The sequence below is a fragment of the Mus caroli genome, chromosome 11 (genome assembly GCF_900094665.2).
Source record: "Mus caroli chromosome 11, CAROLI_EIJ_v1.1, whole genome shotgun sequence".
Taxonomy (NCBI): domain Eukaryota; kingdom Metazoa; phylum Chordata; class Mammalia; order Rodentia; family Muridae; genus Mus; species Mus caroli.
The window spans coordinates 105,347,422-105,372,772 of NC_034580.1; the positions used below are offsets into that span (position 1 = coordinate 105,347,422).

The 25,351-nt window shown below is 46.8% G+C and overlaps 2 protein-coding genes across 6 annotated transcripts in view; one reads left to right on the plus strand and one right to left on the minus strand.

Moving 5' to 3' along the window:
• The window catches only part of Arsg (arylsulfatase G), a 131,677-nt gene that overhangs the window by 9,178 nt on the left and 97,148 nt on the right, over positions 1 to 25,351 (plus strand). The window contains exon 2 of one of the 3 annotated variants that reach the window (XM_021176936.2): positions 4,290 to 4,599. The gene's annotated coding sequence lies outside the window, so the exon portion shown is untranslated. Of the gene's footprint in view, positions 1 to 4,036; positions 4,600 to 24,827; positions 24,893 to 25,351 lie in introns of those variants that run through there. The other 2 variants (XM_029483074.1, XM_029483075.1) reach the window with 2 other exon arrangements.
• On the minus strand, positions 3,391 to 25,073 carry Slc16a6 (solute carrier family 16 member 6). 3 transcript variants are annotated; one of them, XM_021176934.2, is made up of 6 exons: positions 24,719 to 25,073; positions 15,270 to 15,508; positions 11,867 to 12,010; positions 10,888 to 11,016; positions 7,382 to 8,197; positions 3,391 to 5,908 (listed from the first exon to the last, which is right to left on the minus strand). In XM_021176934.2, exons 1-6 carry the CDS (start codon positions 24,961 to 24,963, stop codon positions 5,658 to 5,660), a joined length of 1,824 nt encoding a protein of 607 aa, XP_021032593.1. In that variant the 5' UTR covers positions 24,964 to 25,073; the 3' UTR covers positions 3,391 to 5,657. The 3 variants fall into 3 exon arrangements, with proteins under 3 accessions (XP_021032593.1, XP_021032594.1, XP_029338932.1); XM_021176935.2 differs by having other exon boundaries at positions 24,409 to 24,765; XM_029483072.1 differs by lacking the exon at positions 24,719 to 25,073 and adding an exon at positions 23,987 to 24,583.

The following is a 25,351-nucleotide window of genomic DNA, read 5'->3' on the forward strand; positions in this document are numbered from 1 at the left end:
ACTGGATGTTTTTAGCTCCCTTGTCGAAGATCAAGTGACCGTAGGTGTGTGGGTTCATTTCTGGGTCTTCAATTCTATTCCATTGGTCTATTTGTCCTTAGCTGTCTTTTTAGCCCTTCTCATGACTCTTGAATTTTTTATTTTAGTTTGATTGATTATGCTTTCTTTTTGAAGACTGACTTGGAACTTCTGACAGTCTTGCCTCAGCCTCCCATGTGGTGGCATTACGGGCGTGAGCCACCACCAGGAACAGCAACACCTTTCTGTCTGTCAGGGCTGGGGTGCTCCGAGCCATTGCAATGTAGGAGACACGTAGAGCAGAGATAAGAGACTATGGTGGGCAGGCAGCTGAATTCATTTTTACTCTTGTAGGTGACAGGACCCAAAGTGCTCCCCAGCAAGTTCCCTCCCTGCTGCTACCTCCACTTTGTAATTCGCTGTGTAGAGCAGGCTGTCCTTGAACTCACGATCTTCTTGCATTTGTCTCCTGGGTTCTGGAATTATAAGTGTGTGCTACCTAGTCTGGCACCAAATTTTGCTTGTTTCCTTCCTTCCTTCCTTCCTTCCTTCCTTCCTTCCTTCCTTCCTTCCTTCCTTCCTTCCTTTTTTCCTTCCCTCCTTGTTTCCTCCCTCCACCCCCCTCTCCCTTCCTTTCTCTCTCTCTCTCTTTCTTTCCTTTCTTTCTTTCTTTCTTTCTTTCTTTCTTTCTTTCTTTCTTTCTTTCTTTCTTTCTTTCTTTCTCTCTCTCTCTCTCTCTCTTCCTTCCTTCCTTCCTTCCTTCCTTCCTTGTTTCCTTCCCTCCATCCCCCCTCCCTTCCTCTCTCTCTCTCTCTCCCTTCCTTCCTTCCTTTCTAGGATTACTTAGTATTAAGTTATGTGTATTTGTGTGTGTGTGTGTGTTTGTGGATGCATGCTGGTGTCCAAGGAGTCCAGAAGACAGTGTCAGATCTCCCAGAGCTGCAGTTACTTGCAGTTGTGAGCTGCCCAACTTGGGTGCTGGGAATTGAACTTGGGTACTCTGCGAGAGTGGTATCGAGCCATCTCTCCAGACCCTCCAAATCTTATTTTAATAGATTGTAGACTAAAAATGCCATACCATTCCCCACCCCCACCCCCAGTTAAATATTTTACATATGGTCATTTTTATGAAGTTCAAACTTCTGCACCCATGATAAAATATTGTTGAAGGCAGCTATGCCCCTTCATTTTCAGTCTGTGCCTGCTTCGGACCCTATGATGGCCACTGGATAGTTTTGGCAGAATCCTGTGATAAGAAAAGATTCAAGAGTTTACTATCTGGACCTTTATAGCAAATGCTTGCCAGCCCTTGGCATTGGGTGTCTGTGATGTTTACTTAGAGATTTAGCGTTCTGAGAAGGCATGTGCTTCAGTTGACACAGTGCCCAGCTAAGATGCTCAAAACCTAGGGTTCAACCCCCAGCCCCACATAAATCAAGCAGGGTGGCACATGCCTGTATTCCCAACACTTGGCAGGTGGAGACCGAGGAATCAGAAGTTTAACGTCATTCTTGGCTAAACATTAAGTTTAAGGTGAGTCTAGGCTACATGAGACCTTGTCTCAAAAAACAGCAAGCAAGCAAGCAAACACACGGAACAGAACAGGAGATTTGAAAAGTCCTTGGGTCTTTCTGTAATTTAGGTAGTTACATCAGCTTAGGTAGTTACATCAGCTTCCAAACATTGAGGTAAAATAGCTGAGGTAGACAGCCCCTCCGTAGCCCAACTCCTTTCACTAGCCCCGCCTCCCTCCCCAGGGCGTGGCCTTTGAGGTACCTTTAACATCGCACCATTTTAAACTCTTATAACTTTCTTTCTTTCCTTTTTTTGTTTGTTTGTTTCAAGACAGAGTTTCTCTGTGTAGCCCTGGCTGTCCTGGAACTCACTCTGTAGACCAGGCTGACCTCGAACTCAGAAATCCCCCTGCCTCTGCCTCCTGAGTGCTAGGATTAAAGGCGTACGCTACCACTGCCCGGCTCTTATTGCTTTCCTAAAAAAGCAGGTCTTAAGATGTAGCCCTGACTTGGCTGACCTTGAACTAGCAGCCATCCTCCTGTCCCCATCTTTCAGATGCTGGGATTACAGGTATGCATCACCCCAATGCCCAGATGTGATTATGTCTTAAAAAAAATGCATTTTGGTTTAACTTGTGTGCATGGCGGTGGAAAAGCACATATCCAATGGTCTGTATGGGTTGGCATCAGGACTGTTTGTACAAGTCGGTTCTCTTTTCCATTATGTGTGCTCTGGGGAGCAAACTCAGGTTGTTAAGCTTAGCTGAGCAATCTTGCTGGTGCACATGTGGACACACGGGGCAGGTATACCTAAATAGCGCACACATGCGCATGCGCCGGCGACCCCCCCCATCCCCCCACACAAAGAAAAAAGGAAAACAAATGAAGATTTTGGTGGTATTTACTTTTAATTCTTGTATATAGGCACCTGGGGCAGGAGGATCACCGTGAGTTTGAGGCTAGTCTGGATTATGTAGCAAAGGAGTAGGACTGTCTCAAAAACAAAGTAAAACAAAATCAAACAAACAGAAAAGAAAAAAAATGTCAGCCGAACATAGTGTGCGGGAGGCAGGGGTATGAAGTCTGTGGCTAGCCTATGAGACTCTGTCTGAATAAATAAATGAGTAGTTTTAGTGTTGTGCAGAGGGTACGTGTCAGGGGAGTGCTCAGACAAAAGGGACATTTATATCACGCCCCACCAAGGCTCGGAAGCCATCTTGGAAAAGGATGTAAGACCCAGGGGTGAGGAAGGACCAGAGCAAAGGCCCTGGCTCTGTGGCTGCCCGTACAGGATCAAGCTGGTCACCCTTCCAGCACGGATGGGGAGGTGCCCACAAGTCCCCAGCTTAGCTGAGGAGCTACTGACAGGCAGTGGAAGGGAGAGCTCTGTCTTCTTTAATGGTGTGTGGACTCTGGTAGGTCCACCTTGCTTCATGTACATAACTACACAGATTAGACTCCTTAGGTTACAAAGCAACATCATCAACAACAAAAGGAAGAAGGAAGGAAGGAAGGAAGGAAGGAAGGAAAGAAAGAAAGAAAGAAAGAAAAAAATAAAAAAAGAGAAAAGCCAAGGATACAGTAGGGATGGGAGGGAGGTGGGGTAGGTCTGGGAAGACTTAGGAAGAAGAGAGAGGGGCTGATATGAACAAAAATACTATCTTTTTCTCAAATAATTAAGAAAAATGTATTTTTAAAAAATTTCTGATCATTTTTCTGTTTCCTGACTCTGGACAAAGAAGAAGAAATCGCTGCATTGCCCATGCCTTGAGAATCATTGTGTGTCCTGGGGTAGCTCCAAGATTTTGCAGTTTCTGAGATCAGTAAAAAGCACTTTATACAGAAGAACACCAGACTCTTTAGATAAAAAGCCGTAAATTTATTGTAAATCCCTAAGTACCAGGATGTCACTCATACAGAACAGAGCAGTGATCCTGTAGTGGTATTTCTTTTTTCCTTCCCAACATTTGCACCCCGTCCACCCCCCCCCCCCCGATTGTTCACATACTGAAATTGGCATACATTTCCCTGTCTCATGCAGTATACAGATTGAACTTAAAGAGTTGATCCCTCAGAAATCAGTTACAAATATTAAATCGTCTCGAACATTCGTAGTACAAAATAGCTTTTAAAGTGCTGAAGTCACATACATCTGCAAACCTGCCCAGGAGCCTAAACTAAAGCATTGCTCAGGGGTGGGGGAGGGGTCCCACCGAGCTTGGCTACATCCATCCCATTTCAGGTGCAGTCTGCTTTTTTTTTTGGACAGACACGTTTTCTTTCGTCCTGTCACTCACCCTCCCCAAAGTTTTACAGATTGTCCTATTTCTATGGCTGATAAGATGCTGTATTGAATGTGGCAGGTGGTGATGAGCCACACCCCCTTCGTCTCAGTGCAGAGAAAAAGATTCAAGCTTCTGTGTGTACCTGTAACCAGACTAGGCTTGTTCTACGTTTCCCCCTGAGTTGTCCTTAACGGTAAAGATGAAGAAAGGTAGAGCAGCAGGCATCGGCCGCCCTGTCGGGGAGATGCCATCACACAGGCGAGGAAGCAGACCCCCTCACCCTCACACTGCCCCCTTTGTAGAGATCTGCTAGAATGCAGAACTCTACACACACATGTAGTGTAACTCACCAGCAGCAGTGACCAGGTACCACCCGGTACCCATGGCAACTTAGGGCAATCAAGTTCTACGGAAGATGGAAATTGCAACTTGTAACTCAGTGATGGTGACGTCTGCGTTTCTCCCATTTCAGATGAATGAAGAAAGGCTTCAACAACAGTTACAGATCGAATAACAACAACAACAACAACAACAAAAAATACCACTGGAAATGTTCCAACAATCCAATGAAATATAATTCTGATCCAAGAAGATCCTCAAGTATTCTTAGCTGATATATGTAAAAGCTGAGGCAATTTGTCGTCTGTTATCCCCCTCCCCTTTAAATAGCACAGCATTGCCTTTAACAACACCTGAAGAATCATTACAACTTGGGCTGTGGAAAACTGACATTATGAGACCAGAAAAGCTCTCTGAAGCATTTAAAGAGCTGCAGAACAGAGGTAAAAATATGTTGTGCATACCTCCAATCACCTTTTATTTATTTTGATTATTAGATTATATTTTTACATTTAAATATTTTTGTGTGTATCTGTGTGCAGGCACATGCATGTCATAGCATGTGTGGAGGTCAGAGGACAACTCACAGAAGTTGACCTACTGTGTGGGTCCTAGGAATTGAACTCAGATTGTCAGACTTGGTGGCAGGCAACTTCACCTACTGAGCCATCATGCTGGCCCTTTCTTTTGATTGTTTTAATCATCCTAGAATAACTTAATAATAAATAGTGGTTTAAGTTAAAGACACAACAGTCATTTATTTCTTGCATTATGAAAAATAGGAAACATGGATGGAATTTATCATTTCTATTGAAATACTTGTGGTGATGGCTGGCCACAAAAAAAATAGCAATAATCTTCATGTTTATGAAGTTCAAGTTGTTATATGTGTTTAAATTTTTTGCATATTAATCAAATGCTTGGCTTTAAAGCATAGCTTCCTTTTCATGTGGTATTCGGAAAACCCAGAAGCCACGACTCGTCAATGTAAACGTTAGTAATCATTTTCAAATCGTTTAAAAATAATTCACCTGTATTTCTGAAAATCAGCAATGTCTTTAATGGTTCAAGATTGTGGGTTTTTTTTTTTTTTTTTGTCATTTTGGAATGGCCAATTAATTTCTGTGACTTGGGCTGGATGTCACTTTATAAAATAGTAGTTTTTATCACAGGAGCGAGTGCTTGTAACAGCAGTCTGTCAGTTCGTGGCATTGCTTTCGTGCTGGGGTGCCCCCCCCCCCCCAGGTCCTTCCGCTTATCTTTGTATTGCTACGGAACAGGGCTGGATTCCTGTATGGATAGGGTTTGGTTGTTTTGGTTTTGGCTTAAAGAACAAGCAAAAGGGACTGGAGGGGAAGAGACAGCTGCTGGCCCTGCTGTCAGACAGGCATTCCCTTCATGCAAGTTTGAAGGTGGGGGTCTAGTGGTTAGCGCCTACCCCTCCCTGTATCCCCAGGGGCTCCACTCCCAGGCGACATAGAAGCCACGACATGAAAATGCGTCACACAGGATCCATTTTCATATGAGCCCTGTGTTCACATTTCCCAAGATCCATTTCCAGAAAGTCTTCGGGTATGTCCTGTAACGCCTTCCCATGCTGCCGGTCTGTCTGGTTCTCACCTGAATGAGAATTCTGGCACAGGCCCTTTTTACAGGGTCTTACCAGGGCGAGGCACACAGCAGCCAGGCACATGCCTGCTGCGCAGGAGTAGAAGGCCCTGCTGTATATCTTGCTCTGGTCAACCAGTAGACCTGGAAGAAAACATTGGCACCGTTAGCAACATCACCACCACACACACCCTTACACTTGAACTCCCGTCCAACCCACAACTTCTCCATCTCTTAGGCTGACCTACCATCTTATTATTAATTAATTATTTAACTAATTAATTAATTAATTTTTGAGGCAGGGTCTTACACAGTAGCCCAGGCTGCCCTGAAACTCACTATGTTGCTCAACCTCATCTCAAGCCCACAGCAGTTAGCCAGCCTCCATCCCCCAGAGGCTGGGGTTACAGGCACGGACCATCACATTCTGCTAGCTTCCGTCACTGATTTTAATTTTCTGAAGGAACCATAGTCAAAGGCAGAAACCTGCTGGGCTGGAGGAAGAAATGGAGCACACAGCAGACTTCTAGCACCTACCAAAAGCAAGTTTTGAGTTACTGACCAGCTCTTCATGGGCTAAGTCCAGCCCATCGAGAAACAAGAAGGCAGGACTATTAGGCGCCCATTACTTTAACAAGCTAGTATTCTTATTTATTTATTTCGGTTTTTCAGTGACAGAGTTTCTCCGTGTAGACCAGGCTGGCCTTGAACTTACAGAGAACCATCCACCTGTCTCTACCTCCCTAGTGCTGGGATTAAAGTCGTGTACCACCACTGCCGGCTTAACGAGCTTGTTTTTTTGTTTTTTTTTTTTTTTAATTGCTGGGTTTCTTTACCTTTGTTATAGACATCTAGGTAATTAGGGGGCAGAGAAAATGGTACTAAGTGATGGAAAGCCGGTTGCTTGGTTCTTCCTGTACATTCGGAACCCAGCATTCTGGGCGTCGAGGGCTCTGACTATTGATAATAAACTGTTGTTCTGTAAAAATTCACAAACTGCAGGGTAAATTTTAGCACTGCTGTCTCACTCTGCTCCAGGCAGTGTTCTCAAGGTCTCTTCTACCCTCTCCTCGCAGTGAATCCTCACAAGCTCGTGTTCCGAACAGAAAGAAGGGGTATGTTGTTCTTACTTCAGGAATCTTAACGAGCACAATTTCTAACCACAGAAATTATTGGTTTTTCTGAGACAGAATCTCACTATGTAGCTCCGCTCTGATGGGACTTGCTACATTAGGCCAGGCTTGGCCTTGAACTCACTGGGATCTACTTGCCTCTGCCTCTGGAGTGCTGGCATTACAGGTGTGTGCCACCAAGCCTGGCTGTAATCACAGAAAGTATCAGGGCATATCACAGCTAAGATATGAAACACGATTTGCCTCTACAACAAAGACGCCTTCTGTACTAACCAGGGAAACCATTGAGATGGCTCAGTGGGTTAGAGGCGCTTGCTGCCAAGCCTGAGGGTCTGAGTTCAAACCTCGGGACCCACATGGTGGAAGGAGAAAACCGACTCTCTCCAAGTTGTTTTCTGACCTCTACACGCATTCTCTGGCACATGCACCCCCCCACCCCCACCCTAGCCCCACTGACATACAAGGAAAACAGCAGTTTAGTCACCTGCCAGGGGTGGTCCCGCAAGCCCCGAGATGCTCTGAATGAAGACATAGACTCCAGCTGCAGATGACATCTTCTCGATCCCAACGACATCATCCTCCGCCAACATCGGGATGTGGGTCCCTCCTATGGTCCCAACCATGCTGCCAAAGAACACGCTACACAGCATGAGGCCCCAGAATTCGGTAGCGAAAGTGAAGGCGAACAGAGACACCGTCAGTAAAATGACGCAGATGAGTTCGATGTAGATTTTGCGAATGGGCTCCCTGTTGAGGACAAACCCAGCCCCGATCCTTCCGAACACTTCCGCAATGGCCATCGTCGACAGCAAAAACGCAGCGCGGTCAGGGTCAATGCCTAGACTGATACCCAAAGGAATGATGTAGAGGGAAGGCGCAAAGAAGCCCAGGGTGGCGAAGAGGCCGAACAACGCGTAACAAATGAAGCTTTTCTCTTTCAAGACTGAAAAGTCCAACAGCGGGGCTTTCATCTGGCTGTGCTTGGGGCTAGTCACCAGGGTCTGCTGTTGCTCAGCCCTGGTTTCCTGCTCTGTCTTCGCTTCGCTAGGCACATTTTTTGGTGAGGTAGTTAGTTCTACTCCTGAGTCGATGGAGTCTATTGAGGTCCGTGTTTTCTCGTTTTCAAGCATATACTGAACTTCTCTGCGGGGCTCCAGAGTGACTGCTTTCGGTGATTGCCCCGGCCCTTGGATAATAATTGGTCTTAGCAAGGCGCCGCAGACCATGATGTTCAGCTGCAGAAGGCCCACGAAGAGGAGGCTGTATCTCCAGCCAATATGCTCCTTCAGAGCTGTGATTGCTTGAAGAGACAGAAGCAAGGGGGGAAAAAATTCAAGGTCAAAGAACTGACTCCAGATCCAGCAGACAATAGCCAGGAGAAATGTGGATAAAGTTTTAGTAATAAATTCTGCTCAAAGTTAGGGCGAATGCAGACATCCTAGACTGTACTTTGGGTGGGGTAAGAAGAGGGGGAATGAATAAACGTATACTTGCATCCAGAGGCCAGAGGTCAATGCTGGGTGTCTTTCTTGACCGTTCTGTCTTGTTTTGAATGGAGTGATGGAGATTAAATTTAAGGCTTTTCTACCACAGAGCTACAACTCCAGCCTTTCAAAACAGACTTTCTCATTGAATCTGGAATTGGCAAGATTGGCTAGTCCCCAGGCTCCACCTGTCCCCACCTCCCTAGTACTGGGGATCCAGGCATGTGCCACCATACCCAGCTTCTTACACGGCTGCTGAGGATACAAACTCAGGCCCTCACGTTTGTGCAGCGTGGAGATGCCTCCCCATCCCCATACACCATCCTTTATTCTGATTTCTGGTGCATTTTATAAATGAGTAAAAAAAAAGTGCACAATTATTATTATATATGCCACAAAAAACTGTCAGCCCAGCTTTCCAAAAGAGCTTTGGGCAGTGGGATTTTCCAGGTTGAGGCCTAAGAATGGAAGATTTGTCTATAACCCACATTAAGGCTCAACAAACAATAGCCCACAGGCCAAATCTGACCCACTGAATAAAACTGGACTGGACAGGACTGGTTTGTGCGCTCATAGAGTCTGCGGATGCTTTTGTGCTGAAGCAGCAGAATCGAATAGTTCTAATACACGTATAATTCCCAAAGCTGAAAGGATCCCCAGGGCCAAGGACATATTAGTGGTAGAACACCTGCATGCAGCAGGCCCTGGATACCAGGAGGCTCAGATACCATGAAAATACAATAAATTTTTTTTATTACTATTTGACCTCTTATAAAGTAAGAGGCAGTCGTTTGAGATCCTCACTCTGAAGCATGCCTGTCTTTCTGAGCTCTGAAGCGTATCATTTCCATTTGCCTGCCTCTTTCTTTGGACACCAACCTAAGTCCCTAAGCATGTTTGCTTTGACACCACAAGCTTTCTCACTGTGTCCCAAGGACTGTCCACCCTGTCTACAGATGCCTGCAGGTCTCCACTGTGAACCTTAACTCAAAAGACATGTGTTTCTTATCCTGGCATTACAGGATATGGTGCTCCAGTTTCTACCTGAGTATGTCCTTAGCAACCTGGGCTCTTGCCTCTCTCACTGTGAACCCAGGGCGGAGGCTGCTGACCAGAAGTAGCTCAGAGACAGATGGAGAGCAAGCGTCTCCATCGTTAACAGTAAAACTAGACACCCCACCTCCTTAAAAAACAAAAACAAAAACCCAAAAAACCAAACCACTTTACTTTGAGATCTTACTAATTTTTATTTTATGTTTTTTAAAGCATGAGAACGTTTGCTTGCATGTATATCTATGTAACCACATGTATGCAGCGCCCTCAGAGGCTAGAAGAGAATACCAGCTCCCTCAGGTGCTGGGAATTGAACTTGGGTCTTCTTTCTGCAGGAGCACTCATCACTCTTAACTACAGTTCTGTGTCCAGCTCCTCATGTAACATTCCTTAAGTATGAACCAAGTGCCAGGAATGGTGCCTAGTGCCAGCTCAGGGCACTCACTGTTCATGGACTCCTTGTGTCAAGATTTTTTTTTTTTAAAGAAATGGAGAGATGGCTCAGTGGTTAAGGGCACTGACTGCTCTTCCAGAGGTCCTGCGTTCAATTCCCAGCAACCACAAAGTAGCTCACAACCATCTGGATTGGGATCTGATGCCCTCTTCTGGTGTGTCTGAGGACAGCGAGAGTGTATTCACATACGTAAAATAAGTAAGTAAAAATTAAAAAAAAAAAGGAAAGAAATGGAAATGGAGAGAATGGCAGCCATAGCTCAGCCTTTACCTACATTCAACAGCAGACGTGATTTCTCTGATTTTCTCTCTCTCCCTTCTGTGTGTGTGTGTGTGTTTGTGAGTGAACACACAATTGCCTGAACCACCTGAAAAGCCTCAGGTATCATAATACCTAACTCCTAATCACTTCTATTCGCAACCCTGCAACCCGCCGGAGAGAGCATCAGGCTGGGATGCAGTCCAGCGGTAGAATTTGCCAGCATGTATAAGGACAGGGTATGGCAGAGAACCCGGGAAAAAAGGAGGAGAGAAAGGAATGAGTCTGGAAGATTACCTACCCACTACTTACCTTTTCTTGTGCATTAACATTAAGTTAGGGAAATAAACCAGAGAGACAGTGTGGCTGTGAGATTCCTCACACGCACACAAGAGTGCTGATTTCGTTGGCATAACTTACGTCTACGTGGAATGAGCGTTTGTGGAAGGGGAGCAACAGTAATACAAATAGTCCCTATTACTAAATGCTTTAGGGATGATTTTTTTCATGTTTCAAGAAAGCCTTACCACTGAACATGTACCCGTTTATGTAAACTTGGACTAAGAATAAAGTGGTGTGGACTCCTGAAATAGGAGAGGAGGAGGAGAAGGATATCCTATAAATGGGGTGAAGAGAGAGCCTGGGACATCTCATGACAAGTTACCCACGCTGTTAGTACAGCAATAACATCAAGACTGGCTTCCCCGGTCCCCAGCTAATGAACCACCGTCACTCACATACCTGGTGCGAAAGCAAACACCGCGAAGCACTCTCCCGTAGAAGCGACCGCGGTGACTACTGAACGCCTTTTGTCAAAGTACTGCGACAGAATGGTCACAGTTGGGAGGAAACTAAAGCAGTACCCCAAACCTGTGGGGGGAAAAAATCAAAGGCCCGTGAGAACCAGACCTGGTGGGAGCCCGGAGGGCATGGTTAGAGAGAGCAGGGGGCTTTGTAAAATTCATGTTCTGGGAGCCAAGCCAATCATTCCGCAGAAAAACCATGGTAAAGAAAATGGACTTCACCTTCGGGCTGGAGTGTGGGGTAGCCTAGTTGGTAGCGTGCGTGCCTAGCATGCACAAAGCCCTGAGTTCAATCCCCAGGTTCTGCGTGAGATTGGGTGTGGCAGTGCATAGTTATAAGTCCAGCACCCAGGAAGGTCAGGAGTTCGAGGGTACCTGTGGCTACTGCATAGTCCTATGGAGGCTAGCCTGCAATGTATGAGGCTGTTGCAACCTTAAATAAACAAACAAATGAAGACACGCAGCTACAGTCGTGTAGGGAGCTGAGACGTTAGAACTGAGAACCGTTCTCTAGAACTCCCCAAATTTGTACAATTCATAGTAGAATAAATTATCCAAAGTAATTTTTAGGTAGTATTTGTATGTGGAAATAAGTCTTTCTCCTTGATTTTTATTTTTTTATTTTTTATTTTTTGGGACATGTAACTCAGGCTGGCCTCACACTCATGATCTCCCTGCCTGAGCCTAATCCTCAAGTGCTTAGATCACAGGCCTGTGTCACCCGCTCTGGCTGACTAAGGCTTCTGATGTGTGCAGAGCTCTATACAAAACTTAAAGTATGCAAACTGGGGCACACGTATATATCGCCTACCATCAATGTCTTCTCAGACACCCCTCAAGACCGAGTCCAGCACAACACTGACCGGCGCTGACGTGGCGCACGCATGCGCAGAACGGAGCGGAGGCGAGGCACTCACCCGAGATTATCCCTATGGAGATGTACATGTGGTAGACCCTTTGGGAGAAGGAGGCGGCGATCATTCCCAAGCTGATGAGCAACCCGCCTGCCATCACCACCAGCCGATGTCCGAAGCGGTTGCTCAGGACTGTGGAGAGGGGAGCTGTGAGGGAAAGGGACAGAGAAAGACCTTTGACCTCGGGTTTCTGTGCCGGTTTTCACTGCGGTTCCTTCCCACACATTGTGAACTTCAATGTACATCACAGGGTGATAAAAGAACCTGGGCTGTTTCCCGCAACGGCTATTGGTCGGGCCAGAGGTTATTTTACCGTTTGTTCAGATTCAAAGTGCAAAGGGCCAGTCCTGGAGAATCAAGTGTGCAACCCCAGCTACTTAAGAAGCTGAGGCCGGAGGATTGCAAGTTCAAGGCCTTCTTGGGCAAAAACTTAAAAAGAAGGCTGGGGTGGCAGCTCATGGGAAGAGCAGTGGCTACAGTAGCCGGACCCTGGTCTCAATCCCCCAGTGCTTTAATGACAAAGCAGTAAGTGGAAAGCCAGGGCCTGGGGTAGAACTTAGGTTAGAGCTTGCCCAGCATGAGCGTCTCGAGACCTTAGATTCTAGCATCTGTGAGGAAGGGTACATGAAATACATCTTTAGGTGAGCCATCTTTGCTCAATACAGAGTTGCATGTGCATTTATTTTGCTCTCCAGCCTACGCTGGCTCTCCTTAAGATCATTCTCCTAATAACTGTTTTTATTTTCTATCTCCACTGCTACCGATTCTTCTAAAAGAATCCTAGCTGTAGTCAAAGTCTACCTGGTTTCATTGGACTGTCCGGAAAATAACATGGGGTGAAAATAAGACACATTCCCGGGCATGTTCACTTAAAAGACAATAGCCACGGGACAGCTGATCGGGGCAGTGAGGAATCTTAGGCTGTTTGGCTTCTAAACACTCTGTCCCCGGGGACACTGAAATCTAGCAAATTCTTTCCCACTTACATTCGACTTAACACTGGCTGGAGTACACTAAGATAAGAGAACCACTCAGAGCTGGGTCAAAGAGGAACACACTAGACAGAAGGGGAGGGGAGGGGAGGCGAGGCAAGTCATTCTGTTGAATCAGTAGACACGTTACTGTTAGTTTACACAATGTAAACTTATATTTTTTTTAACTTCTAAAATTGCATGTATGGCCGAATGGTGATAGCACATCCCTTTTGTCCCAGCACTCAGGAGGCAGAGGCAGAGGCAGAGGCAGAGGCAGAGGCAGAGGCAGAGGCAGATGGATCTCTGAGTTCAAGGACCACCTGGTTTACAGACTTGAGTTTCAGGACATCCAGTGCTACCTACACAGAGAAACCCTGTCTATAAAAAACAAACAAAGCCAGGCGTGGTGGCACACACCTTTAATTCCAGCACTCGGGAGGCAGAGGCAGGCGGATTTCTGAGTTCGAAGCCAGCCTGGTCTACAAAGTGAGTTCCAGGACAGCCAGGGCTATATAGAGAAACCCTGTCTCAAAAAACCAACCAACCAACCAAACAAACAAACAAAAACCAGAAAAACTAAATATGTACACATGTATGTAGTATATGTATATGCATATGTGTAATGTATATATGTATGTATGTATGTATGTATGTATGTATGCATATGTCTGTGTATGTATGTATGCATGTGTCTGTATGCACATGTATATGCATGTGTATATACATATGCACATGTGTATATATGTATATATATCTACATATTCATGTATATATGTATATATGTGTTATGCATGTATCTGTGTATGTGTGTAGATGTTTGCATGTATGTGATTGTATATGTACCCATGTGTGTGTATGTTTATTTATGTGGGAGCACCAGTGGAGCTGGAGGACAACTGTGGACAAAGTGGCAGTAGCTTCCCACCCCCATCTTATTTCATGCACTGGATCTGGGAGTACTGTACCACGATGAATCAGTAAAGTGTTTTGGGGAATTGGGTGATGGGATTCAGTGTCCCCTCAGGATAATATTTATAATTTTATAAGTGGGATTATAGCTTAGTGGTACATGCATGTTATATGTGTTCATGCCTATCATGCATGAAACTTGAAGTTTAGTTTCTGGTACCACAAAAACAAGGAAAAATACATGAATTATAATCTTATGGGGAATGTTTCTGGGACTCTCTGCTCCATAAGGAGACCCAAATCCATGGGTGCTCAGGTTCCTTACGCCCACACAGTATTTGCATATAACCTCCACCCATCCTCCACATACTTACATCATCTCCACACCATTTACAATCCCTAACTGAAGGCCATAGCACACAAACAGTTGTTACACTATGCTTAGGGTAGAATAATGAGCGTCACAAGGAAGATGTCTGGCTGTGTTAACCGTGGTAGACCCAGCAATGGTCAAAGGCCCTGGGACATTTTCAGCCTGACTGGTTGAATCTGTACGTGAAGCACCCTGGGATACAGGGTTGACTGTCCACCCTTACACACCCCATCTTTCCTGTGTTCGCACTGAACCCTTTCTGTTCTGTTTCTTCAGCATGTCTCTATGAGCCCAGAGCCTTAGCATGCTAAATGAGTTTCCTTTTTAAAAATACAGAGGAGCTGGAGAGGTGGCTGAGCAATTGAGAGCCCTTGGCTGGCCTTCCTCAGGATCCGTTCAACTCCCAGCACCTACTCAGCAAATCAAAACCATCTCCTCTATACCTCCAGCTCCAGGGAATCCTGTATCCTCTTCTGGCCTCTTTTTTCCCCAGGCACACCAGTGGTGCACAGACATACATGCAGGCAAAGCATTCTTAATCATTAGAAAAATGCTTCATGAATTTTCATGTTATCCTGGCTCAGGAGCCACTCTGAGTTGACTCCGTGTGGCTCCATTTTTGGTGCATGTGCATTCAAAGCTAGGACCTAGGGAAGTCTGGGTGTTCTTTCTTAGCCAGTGGCTAGGTCCTTGGAGGACTGGGGTTTACCACTGTCTTCAAAGTGCTCTACAGGCCACAAGTATCATACATGCTATATGTATCTCACTTCCTTCTTTGTGGTGCTGGGAATCGAACTTGGGGCCTTACATGTGCCAGGCAAGCTTTCTCCCACTGAACTGCCTCCCAAGCTGCAGGCAGTACGTGTCTAAAATGTGTGTTGGACTACAGAAAATACATCTGACAACCATGGCTTTTTCTTCACTGTTGCCTAATTCTTGCTGGTCCCCAGCCTGCTAAAAACCACATTCCTTAATTGATGCTAGACAGTCTAACAGGACAGGTGAGAGGATGTATCACAGGTCCAATGACAACTGTCAGGTAGGCGGGCAGACTAAAAGGACCAGATAGTGCGCAGGCTAAGCTGTACAGACAATATACTGGCATGTAAATGTTAGCACAAACACACATGGATATCACCCATGTACTCACCTGTAAATGTTAATACAAATACACATATTGATATTATCCATGAGATCTTGCTATTGGATTCGTCAAAACTGTCCATTAAGTCATTGAAGAAGACACCAAATGACTTAATGATGCCATAGGTGAAGACTTCAACGAAGAAAAAAGAAACAGCTACTGCCCAGCCCCATCCTCCGTCAGGCACTTGGGTATACACATTGGCTCTGGCACAAAGCTTCGAGTTCTTTTGGGTCATTCTTGATCTGCGATAAAAACATGAGAAAGAGAATCAGAGTAATCATGTAAGAGCTGATCATTTTCCTGTCTTCTCTTCTTCTCTGTCTCTTTTGTGAGGTGGGGTCTCATGTAGCCCAGGCTGGCCTCGAATTTGAACTCATGTATGCAAGAATGATCACTGCTGGTTATCAGTGCTGTCTCACATGAGTGCTGGAATTAAAGGCCCATGCCACCACAGCCAGCTGATTCTCATCCTATTTAGCAAACATATCTGACAAGAACTACTTATTAAGTACTTAAATCATGTAGAATTAGTATAGATTTATACAGTTTTATATCTATACAATATTTTATACTATACACGGGACCCGCAAAGAGTCTGAACATGAGACTTTTCTGTCATAATTAAAAGTGAGAAAAACCATAAGCAAAAACACAAAGAGCCCAAGCAGAGTACTTGAAGGTTCTCTGAAGGATGAAGAATGTTCACCAGACCAAGCATGGATGCTGATGTCAAAGAATATAGATTAGGTAAAGAAAACAAATTGGAACCAGGTGCTGTGACACACACTTTTGATCCCAGCATTTGGGAGGCAGAGGCAGGTGGATCTCTGAGTTTGAGGCTAGCCTGGTCTACAGAGTTCTAGGAAAGCCAGGGCTACATGGAGAAACCCTGTATCGAAAACAAAACAAAATAATCAATCAATCAATCAATTGGCCTTGAGGCATGCTTATAGGGAGGGAAGCCCAACACGGGGAGACTTGTCCAGAGCCTTCCATGTAGCAAGCACTTGAGACTTCCCACTCATGTCTACCTAGTATCAAGTCATCCACTCAACCCTTTTAGCTCAGTAAACAGCATCCTGTTTGGTGTCCCACGTAGAGGTATCTTCATGGACAGAAGGCAATTCTCCGTGAAAACATTGAGTTTTTCTGGATGTAGATTTTGCTCCTCCAAGTTGGTCACCAGGAGCGAGTTAATTTCAGAAGGCATGACAAATACTTAACACAGGCTAAATGGGGCATTACAGGCCTGCAAGGGCCTGAACATGTGAACCTAAGGGGGTCACTCCTGATCTCATTATGCTTTCCTCTTTAGACTTCAACAGGGTGAGAGTAGCGCCAAGCCTCAACACAGCTAAGTGAAAGACTCTAGTAGCCTCTTCAGTCACAGAGACTTTCAAAATGGTCATAGACATGTTTAGCCGAACGAAGAGCAGTGGGACCTCTCCTGATAAATGAATCCAGAGTGTCAGACCTCCTATTGGCGAGGATTCTTGCTGGGGCATATACGTAACAAGTTCAAGGCCAGTCTGAGCTATAGGAGACCCTGTCTCAAAAAAGAATACAAAGCCGGGTGGTGGTGGCACACGCCTTTAATCCCAGCACTCGGGAGGCAGAGGCAGGTGGATTTCTGAGTTCGAGGCCAGCCTGGTCTACAGAGTGAGTTCCAGGGCAGCCAGGGCTACACAAGAGAAACCCGATCTTGAAAACAAAAGAAAACAAACAAACAAACAAACAAAGAATACAAAAACCACTCTCCCCCTAAAACCAACCAACCAAACAACGAAGAATTGATGGTATCATTGCACACCAGTCATTTTCCAGGTATTTACATAGTCCTTCTGATATTAGGTGGCCACAGTCACATGACTAAGGCATCAGGCAAAGATGTTTCTTTGCTTTGGTTTTACAGTACTGAGCTTGGCAGGGCCTTGCACTCCTAAGGCAGGGACTCTGTCTCAGAGCTACAGCCCCACACTGCTTTTTCATCCTGACACAGTCTTGATAAGCAGGCAGGACTTAAACTTGAAATTCTCCTGCCTCACCTTCCCAACTGGCTGAGATTATATAAGTTCTAAAAATAACAACAACGACTCCCCCCCCCCAAAGTTAGTATGTATGCAGCAGACTTGTGAGTTTTAATTTAAAAATGAATTTGGCATTGGGGATTTAGCTCAGTGGTAGAGTGCTTGCCTAGGAAGCACAAGGCCCTGGGTTCAGTCCTCAGCTCTGGGAAAAAAAAAGTGAACTTAAAAATTAGTTCTGTGGCCAAGCGGTGGTAGCATACACCTTTAATCCTAGCACTTGGGAGACAGAGGCAGGCAGATCTGAGTTTGAGGTGAGCCTGGTCTACAGACAGAGTTCCAGGATAGCCCTAGGGCTATACAGAGAAACCTTGCCCAGAAAAGCAAAGCAAAACAAACAAACAAAAATAATTCTGTGAGGCTGGAGAGACTGCTCAGTGGTTAAGAGCACTGGCTGCTCTTCTAAAGGACCTAGGTTCAAGACCCAGCACTCACATGGCAGCTCACAACTGTCTGTGACTCCTGCTTCAGGGGATCCGACATACATGCAGGCAAAATACCAATGTACATAAAAAGTAGAAATAAATAAACTATAAAAGAATTCGCCGGGCAGTCGTGGCGCACACCTTTAATCCCAGCACTTGGGAGGCAGAGGCAGGTGGATTTCTGAGTTCAAGGCCAGCCTGGTCTACAGAGTGAGTTCCAGGACAGCCAGGGCTATACAGAGAAACCCTGTCTTGAAAAAAATAATAATTCTGTGGATATGTGTGTGCCCATGTGTCAGGGCATGTGTGTCGAAGTCAGAGGACAACTTTCAAGAGACAGTTGTCTCCTTCCATCATGTAAGTCCTGAGGATCGAAGGCAGGTCGACAAGCTTGGGAAAATGTAAACACCTCATGGCTCCTAGTTCACAAATCTTGAACGGTGATGTATCTAACCTACAACGCATTCATCCTATTATTTCCCACAGCGGTCTGTATTTTGAAGGAGCTAAACCCTCATTTTTTCATACTCTGGCCCTGTTAAATTTTTGGCCAAGTGGAACAGGGCTTGGGATGCTTTAAGAGGCCGGTGCCCTTTGCAGCAAAGGTCTTTTCCTGTTGTGCCTCATACCTGAGAATGAAGGAAAAGGCAGCCAAGGGCTGGGAAAGAGCTCCAGGATGTAGTCAGGACAGCTGCAGCACAGTGGTTAGTGTGCCCGACATGGGAAGCATTCGATCCATGACGGGAGTCAGGAGTCTGCCAACAAGGGAGGTCTCCACAACCCTTCTCCTTCATCAATCTTTCCAAAGTCGCCCTGAAGACAGGCAGTCGGGGCAGAGGAGTGCGAACAGCAGCCAGCTGTGGTTTAAAAGTACTTCCCAGTGTTGGCCTTGGGACAGTGGTTTTCCCTGGGGAAGTATGCTGGTGGAAGGGAGGCCGTAGAGGTGGTGAGCCTGCAGCCTTGTCGCTTGTGTGAGTCTGTCTACTGAACCTTCTCCTTGGTGAAACTCACAGGTTCCTCCTGGCTAAAAAATGAATCTATTGGCAACACTGCATTGCTGGGTTTGTGTGTGTATATGTGTGTGTGTGTTTCAATCACTCGTCTCTCTCTGAAGGAAGCAGTCTAACGAACCAGATTTTCTATGTGCCCCGTTATCAGACCCCAACCTATCTTGCAGAGCCTTTTTTCTTCTGATTCTTGACTCACCTAGTCAGAAAAGGCTCCTGGTGGCTCTTGTGGTCTCCAGCTATCCTACCTGTTACTGTGTCATTCCTCCAAGCTGCATGCAGTCTCTGCAGCTGCTGTTGGCAGCCTCCACACCCCTGCTCCTTTTGGTCCCCCTTTCCTGTCAGGCTTCCTCTGATAAACTCAACTAATGTGGTCTCATCCTGATGTGAGAGGAATCCCTGAATGGGTAATTGTTTACTTTCACAAATCTGTCCTCTTGGCTTAATCTGTCCTTTTATGTCACCTCACACCTAGCTTTTATCTTTCTTTCTCGTGAGACAGATCTTACTAGCTCTGGCTGTTCTATCCAGGAACTCACTATGTAGACCAGGCTGGCTTCTAACTCAGAGATCCATCCTCCTGCCTCTGCCTCCTGAGTGCTGGGAAGAAAGGTGTGTGCCACCACATGGGGGAAGTTTCTAGCCTCCGTCCTGATGAAAGTTCTGTATTTTATTGGATGGGTGCAACCAAACTGCAAGTGTGGTTTGCGCTGAACTGAAGTCCCTGCCATCACCAGAAGGTGTGTCGAGACAACCTCCAAGTTCTGCTTGCAGCTGCTCACACTATTGAAAAAGCCCGGTAGTGCTAGGAACACTACCTATAGCACTTCCTATTGCCTTCAAATGAAATTAAAACGACAGGAGGTTTAGGCTGCAAGAGAGTCCAAAGTCAGCTTGTTCTCCTCATGGGCAAAACAGGGGAACGTGTCCAGGGAGGGAAAGGGTTTTGGCCCACACAGTCCAGAATCAGACTCTCCAAGCCAACTAAAGGCCGAAGAGGGAAGTAGAGCTTTCTATATTTATTATGAGGAAGTCTATTTTTTTTTCAAAGCACGTTTGCTTTTTTTGTGACAGTCTCACACAGCTACTATGGAGTGGAGGATGACCTTAAACTTCTGACCCTACTGCTTCTCTAAGCTCTCCCAAGTGCTGAGATTGTAGGCACTGGTCACCACACGTGGCTTGCATGATACTAGGGAGCCAGGGCTTCATGCATGTGAGGCAGGTACTCTAGCAACATCCCCAGCCTGGCAAAGCACTCTGCAAAAACATTTTTTTTTTAAAATCTACATTAACTTATTTATTTACATTTATGTCTCAGGGCAAGAGGAATGCATTCATGCCACAATGCTCACGTGTCTGTTAGAGACCAACCTGTGGGAGTTGGTTCCCTCCTTTCACCTGGTGGGTTTTACCTGCCTCCCAGCCCCAAACTACTCTTGACCTTGGACAGAGGTCTTGGACTGTTCAGCCACACAACTGTGTGACTTGAGGTAGTCACTTCCCATCTCTGAGCTGGCACTCCTCTTTAGAAGGGACCGGGGAATCTTTGTTGTTCTTTATTGAGACACCATCTTTCTATGGAGACCTGGCCATCCTGGAACTTGATGTAAATATAGACCAGGCTGGCCTTGAACTTGTAGCCATCTGCCTGGCCTGCCTCAACCTCCCAGGTGCTGGGATTAAAGGCACTCGTTCCCTCAGCTAGCAGAGACTGGAGAATCTCGAAGGCATCCTCCAGCTTTAACAGCTAATATTTTTGACTTTAGCATTTAACTCTATTCATCAGCTGATATGACTGCAGGCTGAACCTAGTGGGTGGCCCAAGGAAACCGGGCTAAGAGGCAAAGTGCGAGCTCTGGAAGGGTCTTAAGGGAGTGGGTGTGACGCAGCTGGACGTTAGATTTGGTCTATAACGCTGCCCAGAAGACACTGAACTGCTTCTATTTATTTACTGAGCCCCTTTTGGGCGATCAGTTTGCTTGCTTATGCTTTATGTCTGCGCCTCTCTGTTCTGGCTACAACCAAATACAGCTTTCACTACATTCATGATACAAACAAATCTGCAGCAATTCTCTTGTCTGGGATTAAAGGCACAAGCCAGCCACGCCCAACCAACAGAGGATGAAGGGAAACAAACCTTTCTACCTTCTTATTGGGATCATCATAAAGGGAAGATGGCCTCGCCAAGCCAACTCTAACATTTATTCCCATTACAAGCCTGGCACATCCTTCATCCTACCATGGGTGGCATTGAGATAAGACCACAGTGTGGAACAATAACAGAGTACAAGCCTTCCTGGAAGATAATATTGGCATGTTATAGCTAAGATCTCGCGTAAGAGCTTGGGCATGGTAGCGTGCTACCCAACATGCATGTAGGCATAAGGATCAGAAATTCATTCAAGGCCACCCATGGCTATAAGCAAGTTTGAGCCAGTTTGGGCTGCATGAGACCCTATTTCAACCCTCCTCCCCGAGTGGAAAAGACTGTATGAGGCAGGCTACCTACAGGGCAATCAGATACTCTTCCCAGACTCAGTGCCTGCATAGCATTTTGTGTCTCACAGATGCTTGCTCAAAGTTTACTGAACAGTCTGGGCATTGTGGCCAACTCAGAAAACCGAGGCAGGAGGATTGCTAGGTTTTGGTTACACATCTATACTCTGTCTGAAAGAAAGAAAGAAAGAAAGAAAGAAAGAAAGAAAGAAAGAAAGAAAGAAAGAAAGAAAGGGAGGGAGGGAGGAAGGAAGAAAGGAAAGAAGGAAGAAAGAAAAGCAAAGCAAAGCTAAAGTCCAGCCTGGACTACAGTCCTGTCTCCCTTCTCCTCCACCTCAAAAAGCAAAAAAACAAAAACAAAATACAAAAACAATCAAAGGAAATAAACACTAACAAGCAACAGAAACAAAACTAGTTCTCTTCAAAGTTTACTAAACAAAATAAGAGACTTGGGGGTGCCCCCAAAACAACACACAGCTCATGCCTTTTAAAACGAGGAAGTGTCTGACTGCAGAATAAGCAGTTTGCTTAGCTCTTCCTCCTGCCATTTAACCAGCAGGCCACTGGGCTCTACAAACCGTCACACTGTGTACAAAGCAACTGAGGCCCAACCTTTCAACTTGGCGACTCAAAGGCCTCCACAAATTACAGACTGGGAAAGCTACCAGTCCGTTTGGTTTTGTATCTGATGGGAAACACCTTGTGGGGCTTTAAATGGCAGAGCTGGTTAAACAACCTGATTCGTCTCCCGCCACAGCTTCACTTCTTGATGTTCAGTGTTCCCAACACATAGATTCTGAATCTAACTAGGTTCTGAGTCCAAAGCTTGTCCCCTAAGAAGAGGTAATCCCAAGGGATGGCCTTTGACCCTGACTGACTCTGAGTAAACCACCTACAGATAAGCCCAATGTGGGTTTATCTTCTGGGAACCCTTTGGGCAGTGGTTCCGGACTGGCAGAAATCTCCTGATGGCTAAATTGCATCTGTGAAGGCGATTTCTAGGTTTTTCCCCATTAGATAATTCTGTTAATTCTGAGTAAGCGCCTGCTGGCTTTTCACCCATGACCCCCAATGTCCTTCTGGTGGAAAAAAAAAAAAAAAGGCTGGGCAGTTTAGTGTATTTCCTAGTAGCTTTTGGTTACCCTCATGTCTCTGTCAAAAAAGAAAAAGGAGAGAATATAAAACAAAACAAACTGGAGTGAGGTTCTTTGCTTGTAGACCTATAGACAGCTACACTCAGGAAGCCAAGACAGGAAGTGGGCTGTGTGTTGAAGCTTCTTTACACAGTGAGTTTCAAGCCAGTTTGGGCTACAGGATAAGTCTGTTTCCCTGAGGGGGTGAAGGAAGCACGCCTTAAATGGGTGTCCTACAGGACTTGGAGATTTATAATTACCTGGGACATTCACTGCGATTTAATTTGTTGTAAGTATTTGGCAAAAAGACATAAAAGACACTGGATTATCATATAGTCTCTGGGGTTAGTCTAGGGTCAGTTCTGGGCGAAGTTCAAAAGACAAGCTTAGAAGGCAATGAGCTGGCAGCTGCTGGTGTCAGCAGAACAGAGGCACTGCAAAGCTCCTTCAAGATGTAGACCGGAGAATACAGCTTCTGACAAGTTGTCTCTAGCCTCAGTTGTCTGGACCAGTCTTCGTGTGTGTGTGTGTGTGTGTGTGTGGGGGGGGGGNGTTCGTTTGAATTCTCTCTATTAAAAAAAAAAAAAAACCTTCCCCCAACTCTAACCTGCTAAACGCCTCAGCCACGCTTGAATGAATCACTGGCTACAACCAATTCACCCGTTTTGCAAGACCATCGAGTTGAAACCCAAGCCCCTAATTTAAGTGTCTTCCTCTGGAGTTCCACTGAGGAAAAGTTCTGGAAACCGCAGAAGGAAAACTCAGGGCCAGTGGTACTCATTAAGACCAGTTTTCCACTTGACTGCATCGTTTATTTACATACTGTCAGTTTCTATCTTTGACGCTGCCGCTGGTCCCTTAATTACCAGGAAAGGTGTTTCACCACTGTATTCTCCCCAACCCCCGAGCCACCTAACAGTGCTTGGCACACGGGAAGACCTTAGCATAGGAACTGGCATTTTCTTGTAGCTAGACACTCATCAGTATGGTTTGTAAAAAAAACAAAACAAAACAAAACAAAACAGTCAGATCACCAGAGGCTGAAATCTCAATCCTAAAGTAGAAATCCCCTTCCCGTCAAAAGCAGCCGGCACAGTGCCCAGCTGTACAAACCACCAGCTTCCAGGTTAAGGAGTTGTAATGGGTTCCTCAATTCCTACGATCTTGCCCCCTACCCTGTTGTTCGATGACATTTTTACACTCCATCTGGCAAACTTCTATCACTTGTCTGCTGAGGTGCAGGGATTGAAAACAACCCAGAAGGAAATTAACCTATTTCCTCTGTAAAATCATTCTCCCCCACGCCTGGAGCCGTTCAGCTGCACGACACTTTGCTGCCGCTGGTAGCCCGGCGGACCTTGGAAGTTGTGCGGGACCGACCAGCAGGCAGCGAGCGGGTGACAGTGCAGACCGGCAAGGTGTGGGACCCACGCTCCGAAGGGAAATCTGTCTCTCTCCAGGACCGCCCTGGGGAGGGGGGTAATAGGGATGGAGACCCGGAGTTCCACTTTTCCCTCGCGCTGCCTCAGTGGCCGCCTTGGGTGCGCGCGCGAGCCCGGGGAAGGAAGGTACCTCTCTGACATTTCGCTCTGGTGACGCGCCGGCAACTTCATGAGGAAAATCCACAGAGGGTCTGAGACGGTCGCCGGACTCGCCTCACAGCCTGGCTCCTTTCACCCCGGGTTGGGGACGATCAAAGGCCAGGGCACCCTTTAAGGTATTTCCTGGAACCCATCTATACTTAGGGTCATGGACATTCAACTCTCAGCTGCCCACAACTGCCCGAGCGCGTCATCTCAGTGGCCCCGAACACTCCCAACTGTCAGAATATTTTTCGGATTAACCTCTTCAAAATGTTAAACTGTTAAGTGCTTTCCTCCTCCCCGCCCTTAAAAAAAAAAGGCCCCAACACATATTAAAAAACAAACAAACAAACAAACACCCATACCCCACAATCAAACTTTTAAGCGTGTAAAATAATAAAACCAACTCACCAAGTTAGAAGGGAAGAGAATAAACCCCAAAAGGCACCCAATAAGGCGGAGGCTGGGCCTCCGGAGCCTTCTTATAAACCGCTCCGTAACATGAGAAAAAGGTTTAACCCCTTAGGGCGTGGGCCAGAGTCTCTATCAAGTTGGCTCCGGGCGGGGAGCCTGGAGTACCCTGGCCCCCAACCCACGCCAGCCTCGGCCACCCGAGCCACACCCTCCCCCCGCCCCCCAACCCTGTCGCCTCCTCCCGGGCCGTGCGTGCCGCCGCCCGCGCCCCGGCCCCGCTTCTCTCTGCCTATCTCTTATCCTATACCGGCTGCAGCCGGTCTCCGCCGGCCTCGGGGGCGCGCCGCCGACCATGTGCTGGGAGCGCCGAGCGCCTGCAAGGAGGGGGCCGGCCTGGTGCGCGCGCGCGGGCCCACGTGGATCGGGGCCGCGCAAGGCACGCGCCCCGCCTGCCGGCTGCCTGGGCTGGGGGTCACGGAAGGTAACCGCGCTGTCATCGCGGGTCGCCCATCCCCGCCGACGCCTCTGGGGTCCTTGGCCCGACGCCCTCATCCCCTCATCCGCGCGTGCCCGTGTGATCCCGGCCCGATCGGACCCCCGCACTTAGCTGCAGTGCGAGCGGGAGCGCGATCGAGCCCGGGGCGACCGAGTGCGCCCCTGCACCCCTTCTCCGAGCGCAGCTCCCGGGTCCGCCCGCGCCCTGAGGATTTGGGGAGCCAGTGAGGAGGCTGGCGGGGGGGGGGGTTGGGAGGGCAGGGGAGGCGCGCGTTTGGGCTGGTCCCGCGCGTCCCTGGTCCCGGACTGAACAGGTTCCTTCCAGTTTGGGTGTGAGCGGAGCACGCGCGGGATCCGGAGTTCCTCCTCTAGAGACCACTTCCCCTCCCCAAATTTCGTCAACTCGCGCGCCCCGCCAGTTCCCCTTCCGGGCATGCGGGGGGAA

What these genes read in the sequence shown, in the direction of transcription:
- Slc16a6 (XM_021176934.2), bottom strand. Translation starts at nt 24,963, where the DNA reads ATGAGGGCGTCGGGCCAAGGACCCCAGAGGCGTCGGCGGGGATGGGCG. An exon ending in ATTTGTATTAACATTTACAG is followed by an intron (nt 12,011 to 15,269) that starts GTGAGTACATGG and finishes TTTCCCTCACAG; the next exon opens with CTCCCCTCTCCACAGTCCTG. An exon ending in CTCCATAGGGATAATCTCGG is followed by an intron (nt 11,017 to 11,866) that starts GTGAGTGCCTCG and finishes TTCCCCCCACAG; the next exon opens with GTTTGGGGTACTGCTTTAGT.